This window comes from Physeter macrocephalus, chromosome 9 (assembly GCF_002837175.3).
Source record: "Physeter macrocephalus isolate SW-GA chromosome 9, ASM283717v5, whole genome shotgun sequence".
NCBI lineage: Eukaryota > Metazoa > Chordata > Mammalia > Artiodactyla > Physeteridae > Physeter > Physeter macrocephalus.
The window spans coordinates 25,316,940-25,328,048 of NC_041222.1; the positions used below are offsets into that span (position 1 = coordinate 25,316,940).

Sequence of the window (11,109 nt, forward strand, 5' to 3'; positions counted from 1 at the left end):
TTAGTGTTGTCCCAGAGGTCTCTGAGGTTGTCTTCAATTCTTTTCATTCCTCTTTCTTTATTCTGCTCCTTGACAGTTATTTCCAGCATTTTATTTTCTCAATCCGTGCTTCCATTTCTATTTCTGAGATTCTGGATCATCTTTACTATCATTACTCCGAATTCTTTTTCAGGTAGATTGCCTATTTCCTCTTCATTTATTTGGTCTTGTAGGTTTTTACCTTGCTCCTTCATTTGTGACATATTTTTTTGCCATCTCCTTTTCTTTTTTTTTCTTCATGAGTGGGATTGTATTCCTGTTTTACTGGTTGTTTGGCCTGAGGCTTCAAACACTGGAGTTTGTAGGCTATTGGGTAGAGTGGATCTTGGTGCTGAGATGGGGACCTCTGTGAGACCTCACTCCGGTGAATATTCCTTAGGGTCTGAGGTTCTCTGTTAGTCCAGTGGTTTGGACTCGGAGCTCCCACCGCAGGAGCTTCCACCCGACCCCAGGCTTGCAAACCAAGATCCCACAAGCCACGTGGAGTGGCAAAAAAAAAAAGGGGCAAGATGTCGGGAGGCTTTGGCTGTGGAGGGCAGGGCCTAAGCAAGCACAAGGTTTGGGCGGTGGGTGGGGCCAATACTCAGGACCCACAGGGCTGGAAAAGGCCCTGGGGGATGTGAGGGGTGGGGCTTAGGCTCAAGGAACAGAAGGGACACAGGTATGCCCCCCACCCCTTGTCTCAGAGGGCAGCGGACCTCACCTGGGAGCCCAGCAGGCTTCCTGGGCTCGAGTGGATGGGGCAAACACCCTCCCACCTCTCCTGCTCCTCTGGTCTGGGAGGGCCCCTCCCGCCTGCCTCTCCTGATCTCCCCGGCCTCCCTCCTATGCTCCCAAGGACCTGTGTGGCCTGGACGGGGCCTTGGAGGTCAGGGGACCCACCTGGGAGCTCAGCAGTCTCCCTGGCCTGCGTGGGCCAGGCGATTGCCCTCTGCTCCTCTCATGCTCTTTCTGGAGAGTCCCTCCCACCTGCCTCTCCTGATCTCCCCAGCCTCAGGGGCACTGACCCTGTCTGGCCTCCACTTCTCCTCCCCCCTCAGTCCCCCTACATCCTACCGGTTCACTCTCGGGTTCTTCCTGCCTCCTTGGGCGTCAGAGTCCCCCACCAGCGGCCGTCAGGCACCGTAGTTGGGGGAAGACACTAACTCCGCATCTTCCCACACTGCCATCTTGACTCCGCCTCCTCAAAAATTTTTTTTAATGAATATTCGCACAAAACCTGGCTCAGCCATAAAAATATCAGCAAAGCAGTATGGACCCTCAGCCTGCAAACCATTTGACTTCCAGGTGAGCCCACCCCAGTATCCGAGTTGTGATACATACTCAAGTCAGATTATTAGTCTGTTAGTTTCAGACAATTGCTATATTGGAGAAGGTTAAACAGAAATGATGGCCTGAGTTTCACCTTTAGTTGGTCCCAAGCCATTGCTTCTTTCCGTTCCCATTTTTTTGTGATTATTCAAAGTTGTGCATATTTGTCTTACTAAATTTGCACAGTGCCAAAAAGGCGAAAAAAACTTTCAAAGGAGTCACGATCCAACCACCCAGAGGCCAGCACTGTTCGTATTTGGTAAGATCGCTCTGTAGCGTTTTGTGCTGAATGTTTTTCTTTATGTGGCTGAGATAAATTTGGATCTATAATTTTACATTCTACTTACTTTGTTTAACAGTAAATATATTCAGTTACCCATGTCATTAAGAACTCTTTTAATGTAATAAAATAAATTTGCAAGGATGTACTAAAATTATTTTTTTTAATCCCTACTTGTTGGATATGTAGATATCCGAACTTTCTATAAATAGTGCTACAGTGAGCAACTTCGTGTATAAGGCTTTCTAATTATCTCCTCAGAATAGACGTCTAAAAAAAGTGAAATTATGGAGTCAAGGAGTCTAAGTCAAGGTATATGGTACTTTGTCCTGAAATACCTTCCAGCAGGAGCCAGTGAACACCCCCACCAGCTGTGGTTATAAGTTCCAGTGTCACCTTTGCCAGCATTGGGTACTACCAATTTGCTTTTTAATTTTTATTAATTTGATAGGCCGAGAAGTATGCCTTGTGTTGGTTTGTATTTCTTTAACTACTAGATAGACTGAACATTTTTTCTACTTTTAATGGCCATTTGCTTTTTTTTCCTTTTGAGAATTATCAGGCAGGTCCTTTGAAACTTGGGGGTTTTTAAAGGGCAGTTATCATTATCATCTTCAGTCAGGTGTGGATGCAGGGAGTGATTATGGTTATCATCATCTACGGCTCCCTCCAGAGGTTAGGAAGCATAGTGTGCTGGAACCCTGTCTCGCCCTGACCTCATTTCTCAGGCAATTAAGGCTAAGGTGGTGTCTAATAATGACATGGTTGTCATCCCCTCTATTTATTTTTTAGCCCTCTGCAGTTTGCACAGTGTCACCCCGTTCATTATCTCAGGTTGAGCCTCATCACAGCCCCAGCATGTGATACCATCCCCCTTTTACAGATACAGAAACTCAGCAGCATGGGGTCATGCCTGGGACAGAGTGAGTAGTGGATTAGGGATTTGGGGTCCTCTGACCCCACCTCCCCACCTCCAGTGCTCTGTCCTCTTCCCTGCTGCCTTTAGGTGTGTGTTGATGGAAGCCTGATGGCACTTTCCCAGCTGTCTTGGAAGAATGACTTGGGAGGATTGTGTGAAGGGAGACTCTTCTGCCCTCCCAAGTGTCCAGGAGGCCTCGTCAGCACTAGAGGTCTCTGCTTGGGGATCTGGAAAGGGCAGTCCATGAAATAAAAGAAGAGAAAGTTTAAAGTCTAGGCTCATTCGGTGGAGGTTTTTTTTTTTTTTTCCACTCTTGGCAGAAAACAGTCTGCCAGAGATTATTCATTTTTAATTTGCTTTACATTTTGACCACATTTATTTCTTAGTTTAAAAAATACATGTTTAATCTACACTGCTGCCCTCTGAGGTCGGGATATGCCAGCCTCCTGCTGCCCACCCACAGCCCAATGTCAGCAGCAACCATCTGAGGTAAAATTATCATCCTCGTTTTATAGATGAGGAAATTAAGGCCCAGAGAGATGAAGTATCTTGCTCAAGGTCACCCAGCTAGTAAATGGGAGGGTTGGGATTTGAACCCAGGCTGTGTGATTCCAGTCTCTGTTCTTCACCTCTATATATCACTGCCTCTCACCTACGTATTCAGTGAAGATGTTCTTTGGGCTTAAAAAAACGTCCACATTCCCCCTCTTTTCCCATCTTAAAATATGTGTGTAAAGGGCAGCAACTAGGAGGGGGGGTCTGAAAGGATGGGGTGAGAATTGAATCACTGTGAAGACGAATCTGTCATCTTTTGGCCAAGGGGGAATAAAGGCAGTTCAAACTCTCACTCTGTATCAGAAAGTTCGGCTCCCTCTGAAGTCCCTGGAGATATGAAGGCTGGAAAGATGCACAGGGCAGGGTAGGAGACGTCCCCTCCGGGCCGAGTGACCCAGGGCAAGTCATTCTTGCTCCCTGGGTTCTGCTGCCCTTCCTCACCTGGAAATTGGACCCTGCATCTTGGGGGCCTCTCCAGCCCTGGCATGCTGTGTTTGTGTGTGCTGGGGGAGATTCTGACTCAGGATGTTTTTAGTAAACTCAGTACTCTTTCAATTAGGTAATTTGTTTTCCCCAAGACACCCATGGGTTTTTCAAGTATGAGTTAAACGTTAACAGCACTGTGTCAATTGAATTAATGGTTAAAAGATTTAACACGACTTTCTGTGTCTGTTTTCAATTTCCTCCACAGGGACGCGAGAGACAAATTTTACAGGAAACCATTCACAACTTCCACTCTTCCTTCGAGAGCAGCGCCAGCAACACCAGGGCCCCTGGAAACAATCCCTGTACGTGACCTTCCTTCCTGTGGTCACCAGTGTGAGCTTTCTGAATCTCAGTACCCCCTTCACATGGCCGGTGCTCCAGCCACCATCAGACCTTCCCCATTCCCTGAAACACACTATGTTTTTGTCACACCGCTGTGCCTTAGTCCTTCTGCCTGGAACACCTGTCTTCCCTTCCCTGCTGTAGTAGTTGGTGATGCTTGTTGCTATAACAAACTCCAACACAGTAGAGACTTACTCTCCCATACAATCCAGTATGGCTGCATCTGCTCGGCAGAAGCACACGGTGATTCAGGGAGCCAGCTCCTTTCATCTGTGGCTCTGCCATTCCTGGGGCTTCAGAGGCTTTGTTTCTGGCTGGCAGAGGGGAAGGGGATGGTGAAGAAGGCACAGCCATTTCTTTACTGCTTTGCTCTTAACTGCTCACATTCCATTGGTTCCTCCTGCTCACGTTCCATCGCCACTCATAGTCACGTGGCCCCACGTGTAGTCGTTGTTCGGGAAGTGTAGTCGTTGTTCAGGTAGTGGCTTCACAGCAACAGCTCTGTACTTAGATGGGGGAGCACATATTTTGGCAGAAGTTTAGCCACTCTTCCACATCTTCCCTTAGAGCTTCTAACTTCTCCCTAATGGTCCAAGTCACCTATCAAATGAAGCCTTTCTCAACTCCCTTACACAGAACTAACTCCTCCAGCCTCTGGGGCCCTTACTGCTCTGTGTGATAACTCTGCTGTAGCACTTCACTGCACCTGCTGCAGACAGCGTACAACAGCTGTTCAGGATGTATATGTTGAATGCGTACTTCTTTCTTGCAAAGGCAGCCTTTTATGTAGGAAACATGGCGAGGCCCAGGGTGTGATCTTTAGGGATCCCTTTTCCTTCCTGGCCTTCAGTTTTCTTGTCCGTCGTCAGGCAAGACAATGCTCTGATATTCCACGCTGGTCACCCCATATCACAGTAGGGCTTTTCCACTTTGAGTGGGAACAGAAGACCCTAATATGTTACATTGTAGAAGGACTTGGGTACTCACATTTTCTAGGCAAAGAAGTGAAGAATTTAGAATTTCTTCTAAGGCTACATTCCTCAGAAGGGAATCAGCCTATGTAGTTTTCTACCGTGTCATATTCTATGAAAGGGACTCTGACTTTTGAGTCCAGTAGGTTTCTGAAATGTCTTCAAGTGCGTAATTCATTCGACCAGCACCACTGGGTGCTGCGGGTGCACAGATGAGTCAGAGCCAGTCCCCACCCTTGAGGACCTGGACAGCAAGAGAAGAAAGGAATGGTGGTCCCAGCCTCGAGGGGCAGCACGGAAGAGTGGAGAGAGCATGTGCTCTGGACCCAGGCTCAGGGTTCTGTTTCAGCCCTGCAGCTAGCCAGCTGTGTGGCCAGGGACGGGTAAGTTGGCGCTTAGAGCCAGCGTGCGTCAAGCACGTGGTCCGTGGGACATGCACAATGGATAGCAGCCTTTGCAGAATTCTCATCTTTACCGTGAGCTCTGCCTGGCCGCACGCTGGTCTCCTTGGGAGATGTGGCCTCTCATCTCTCCCTCCCCCGGCCATGAGTGCCCATTCACCCTCTGCTGGCTTCTAGAGGGAGTCCTGACCATGTTGCCTGGAGCCTCATCGTGTTCTCCCTCTGTCCGTTGATCCAGCGGGTGCTGTTCCTCCTTCATCCTCCCATCTTCCCACCCATAAAAGCCAGCTTCCCACATGACTGGAGAGAAGAGGTTTTGTCTTAGCCATCACTGACAGACACCTTTATAAATGTTCCTCACATCCCAACCTTCTTTAAGGAGACACAGTCATTGAGCACCTTCTGTGTGCAGCAGCTGGAACCCGGTGTCATCTGTCCTCACCAGAAGCCTGGAGGCTGGCATGGTTTAACCTCATCTTGCACGCTGGGGAAACAGACACGGAGGACTGGAGCTGCATGCCAGTTGCCCAGCCCGGAAGGAGTAGAGCTGACTGAGAACTGGATCTAGTGGGCTCTGGGCCCATGCTTTTGCCACCAATTCCTATAGACTCCTGGGGCTAGAAGCACCAGGGACTCTCGCTGTTTTAATGTACTCATATCTTCAGAGACTATCGATAGGCCTAGGGTTGTTTGCCCCTGAAATACACATGGGCCCCTGAGTTAGGTGCTGTGAGGTTTTGTGCCCACTCTTTGCTGTCCTCCTGGTCTTTTCATCACCCCTATATTTGTGCAGCTTTCACTTGGGTAAGTTTGATTGAATCCCTATGATTGAATACCTGTGATACACAGGAGCTGTGCTGGGGGTCAGCATTCCACAAATGCACACCTCCACGATCTCATCTAATGACCCCAGACAGAGCAGGGCTTATTATTCTCATTTTGCAGATGGGAAAACAGGCTCAGGACAGATGCCTTTTTTGTCTTTTTCACTGGATCCAGTGGTTCTAAGGTTTTTTCTCCCAGGCAGTTTGTGTGCTGGTTGGTGAGAGATCCCCGGCACCCTTTCTGGACCATGATCACCCCCTTCCTGGTGATATTCCAGGAGGCTCTCCTGGTCCACAGTGTTTTCCTTGCTTGAAGACCATCAGCATTTCCCAAAGTGTGTTCCTTGGAACCCTAGTTCCACAGGATGTTAATAGGTTTTTCATAAAGGAAAAAAAAGGGGGAGGAAATGTATACATGACAGTGGGGTGAGGCTCTGTGATCAATAGGTTTGGCAGACACTGGGTTAAAGCCCAGTTACATGATGCTTGCTGCAGGACACCTCAGAATCCTTATCATGCCACACATGGGGGCGTGTCTCTTCAAGGGGGCCATGTAACTTGTAGCATTTCCCGTACGTTTGATCACAGAATGCTGTTTCATGGCACTCTTGCAAGACTGAGGTTCATTGGACACCATTAGGGAAGCCCTGCTTTGACTCGGCAGTGGCAGTCGTGAGGCCTCACAGCACCTGGGAGTGGGCCCCAGGGGCCCTCAAGGCCTTCAGCTGGATCAGGGGTCTTTGGTAATTGCTTCTTTTCTTTCCAGCAGCTCTCTGCTTGGCAGTGGGACATCACAGTGAGGGAGTCCCCTGACTGAGAGAACCAGGATCCTGCTTATAGAGCTCTGCATCCAGGGCGTCTCCTGCAGGGTCGGGGGCATCATTTCCCAGTGTTGGTGCAGTGTCCTGCCTGGCGAGTGCTGGGTGTCTAAGCCCTGTCCCCCAATGGCCAGGAGAAGGTTCCCACCTCCTTGCTTCAGTGCCAGACCATTACATGGAGGCTGCAAGTTTTGCCAGGAAAACATTTACTTTTTCACTCACTACATATTTACTGAGCATTTACCCTGTGCCCACCCTGTGCTTGTGCTTTGGATCCAGAGATGAAAAACACTCATCTCTGCCCTCAAAGATCCACAGTATCTTAGAGGAGACAAGCATGTAAGTCAGACGTTGTAGTGCCCGTAAGGAGTCTTACAGTAAAGGCGTGTGCTGGGCCTACGGCTCTGAGGACGTTGTGGGTGATGGCTCAGGTTCGGCCTGGATGGGCCGCATTGGACAGACTGGGTCTGAAGGGATAAGTCAGCGCAGCTGGCAGGTGGGGAAGGGAAAGGGCTCCCCAGATGGGGGGACAGTGTGTGAGAAGGCAGGCGGCATATAACATTTCTGGGTTAAATATTATCGGGGGGTAAGTTAGATACCTGTTATTTCAATTTTTGGTTCTTTGAAATGCATAGCAGCAGTCTGTTACCTGGAAGAGCACTGAATCTATAGTCAGTCCTAGCACTGGGTTTTGGCTCAGCCACTTCTTAATGGGTAACATATTTCCTCCATTCCTTGAACCTCAGTTTCCCTTTCAGTTACAAGGGGATAGTGCTCCCCAAGGCGCTGAGGGTCAGATGAAGGTGAAAGCCCTTTTCACACCATGTGGAGCTCTGCAGATGTGAGAAATCTCCACGATGGTTGCCTGTTTGAAATCCGCTGTCTCTGTTTCTCCCCCGCCCCACCCCGCCTCCCGCTTGCCCTGATGTAGCCAGGGCTGGGTGGGAGAGGCCAGAAGCAGCAGCCTTCAGCCAGAGGTGGCAGCAGCAGCTTAGGTGGCTCTGCTGGTATCGGAGCCCCGAGGAAGTGAGGGTTAGTGGTGAATCCCCACCCTCCAGCTGTGGCTGACTCTGGTGTTTGTGTCACTGGGATTCCCAGCAAGGTGGACAGAAAGAAGGGAGGCCTTCCAGCCTGATCACAGGGGCTGATCCAGGGGGCAGAGAGGAAGCAGGAAACCCCTCCAGTTTGCTCTTGCCTCAGAGCTGCCTAAGGACAGTGCCGTGCAGGCCAGGCCCGGGCTAGACAGCTGTGAACATCTATGCTGACCTTCCAAGAAAGCACCTCTTGAGGGCTTGGGACTCTTCCTGGGAAGATTCTGCAGCCCAGACTGAAGGTGTTGTGAAGCACCATCTGTACTTTGTTCAGGCAAGGTAATCATGTCTCATTAACCAACAGATCCTGTTCAGCATGTAAGGAGACCTGATGCTTTCCCTGACAAAGTCGATACCAAATTCTGAAGGACTGGCCAGGGACTGAATCTCCTCCCTGGGGGAGGTGGGTGGTGAGTCCCCTCTTCAGCTTCCTTCCTAAGGTAGGGACCACCCAGGGCCCCTCCTCAGGGCCCTCCCTACCCAGTGGGTTGAGTCAGCCCCCATGAGTCTTAGTTCCTGTTGAAGCTGCCTCCCTAGGGCTCATAGACACAGGGCATGGCCATCCTCTTCCGGGAGACCTTGTTCCCACTGTCCAGGTGGCTGGGGTAGGGTTTGGCCTCAGCAGCCTCACTGGATCCTTTGATAAGAGACCAAGGTGCTGTTTCGTTTCAGCTCTACTGTGTGTGTTTCCATGTTCCTTACCATCCAACACTTCTTTTTGTTACTATTTTTTTGTTTTTCCATACAGGGATTTGATTCTTTGAAGGATTTTTGTTTGCCAAATGTATATTAAATAATGGTGAGTTTGTCTTCTCACTTTGATTTTGCTCGTCAAAGGTATAAAATGCTGCTCAGATTTCTTCCAGTGAGAACTGTTATGAAGCAAGTGCCTATGGTGTGCTGAGCACTTCCGTTGCCTCACCTCCTTCATGATAATCTTGTGAGGCAGCCTTAAAATCCCCTTTCTACCAATTTGGTGAGTGTGGCACACAGATATTAACCTCACCAAGGTCACCTTGTAACAGGCGATGGTCAATTTGAATGTAGGCCTCACCTGTCAATTCTCTCCATGCTGTCTTGCTGCCTTGCAGCACAGAGAGAAATGTTCAATTGGGATAAGCCCAGCCAACACAAAACAAATAAAACCTTGTTAGTCTGTATGGCTTGTTAACAATTTTTTTTTTTTTTGGTGGGGAGGTGTTTATGAAATACTATAATACTATACATATATGGCTTGGAGATTCTCTTTGTTTCTGCTGAGAGTCTTTACAAGTCAGAGGCTCCCTCATCTCCACCTCTTCTGCTCTCAGTGTCTCATGTTGGCTGTGCTCAGCCCTATAGAGCATTCAGGAAGCAGAAGGTAGCATGGGTCCCAGGCCCAAAACAGGTGTAATGAGGCCAAGGTCTGTGGGGCCCCAGAGTGGGGAGCAAAGATACTGGGGAGACCCTGGGAGTAGGGCCAGCACTCCATGAGGAAGAACATTCCAGGGACAAGGGCTACCTAGAAGGGAGAGCATCCCCCAGATGAGCCCCAGAGGCTGGTCAAGCCCAGGGCAGCTGGAGAGGGGAACTCAGACTTTAGATGAAGATTGGACCAGGCAAGTGGTTCCCAAATGACCCAATGATGGAGGTGATAGGAGAAAAACAAGTACAAGGCAATGAGTTTACCTGACACTAAATATACTCATTTTATGGGATTAGCCTTGATCCTGACACAAGTCCCTATTACTTTGAGGGGAGAGGGTGGTGGTAGTGGTGGTTTTAGTTTCATGGATGTGTGAAATCCAAAAGTCTGAGAAACATTGCTCTAGGTCACTTTTGAGGTCCCTTCCAGCCTCCTGAGTCTGTGAAAATCTATAAAAAGAAGGGGGAGTGGTTCCTCAGTAAGTTAAACATCGAACTACCATATGACCCAGCAGCTCTACTCCTAGGTAATATACCCAAAAGAATTGAAAATAGGTATTCAAATAAAAACTTGTATGCAGATATTCATAGCAGCACAATTCACAACAGCCACAAGGTGGTAATAATCCAGATGGCCATCAACAGATGAATGGATAAACAAAATTTGGGATTATCCACACAACGGAATATTGTTCAGCCATGGAAGTAGCGATCCACATTGCAACATGGATGAAACTTGAAAACATTGTGCTAAGTGAAAGAAGCCAGACACAAAAGACCACGTATTATGTGATTCCATTTATATGAAATGTACAGAATAGGCCAATCCATAGGGATGGAAAGCTGAGATTTGGGGATTGAGGAAATGGGGAGCCACTGCTTAATGGGTATTTATGGCGATTTCCTTTTGGGGTCATGAAAAAGTTCTGGAACTAAGATAATGGTGATGGTGGTACAACATTGTGGATGTGCTTAATGCCAGGCCACACTTTAAAATGGGTAAAATGGTAAGTTTTATATATTTTTTGCTATAATTTTAAAAGAAGGAAGAAAAGGGGAGCTCAAGACCTGGCTGGTCTTCCACCCTTCTGTCAGTGTTCACCTTCTCCGCCTTGTCCTTCAAGGTGAAGGGTACATCACCATTGTAGGGTCTTGCTCTCCCTCCCCCCTCCCCCCGACATGTGTATGTACACACACCTTTCTGTCCCCTTCATCAGAGGGTTCTAGATGGGCTGCCGGTCTCAACCACAGCCCCACACAGAAAATGTTCAGGAATGAGGTGGGGCCGCCCTTGTCCTGGCTCTGCGGGAGGCAAGCCCCTTAGGAAGGTGGGAACGCTCCCTGAGGCACCACGTGCTCCCGGCCCTCCAGCTACTCCTCTGGCTCTCATTTCCTGTCTCCACGGGGCTGGGGGCTTCTCTGCTTCACTTGCTCGAAGTTCTTTCAACAGAATAATTGTCTTCACTTTCCTCACAATAAGAAACTACTCCCTTTATGTCACAGACGAGGGTTTTCAGAAGCGCTTCCGCGTTGGCCTCGACACTCGCTCCACAGAGGGGCCCCAGCCCCATCGACGCCCACTTCCGCCCACTTCCACCAGCGGAAGCGCCCCTGCGCTTCCGGTGAGACGACCCCAGCCTCCCTCCGCCCAGTCCCGCTTTCCCTGCG

General features: G+C 49.1%; 1 protein-coding gene across 4 annotated transcripts in view; it reads left to right on the forward strand.

The window, feature by feature from the left end:
* Nucleotides 1–9,164, forward strand: part of ANKS6 (ankyrin repeat and sterile alpha motif domain containing 6) — a 77,865-nt gene extending 68,701 nt beyond the window's left edge. For all 4 annotated transcript variants that reach the window (XM_028493768.2, XM_024126464.3, XM_024126463.2 and 1 more), the window contains one exon: nt 3,796–9,164. In XM_028493768.2, the coding sequence (XP_028349569.2) occupies nt 3,796–3,900 (105 nt within the window). In that variant the 3' untranslated portion in view covers nt 3,901–9,164. The remainder of the gene's footprint in view (nt 1–3,795) is intronic.
* The last annotated feature ends 1,945 nt before the right edge of the window (nt 9,165–11,109 follow it).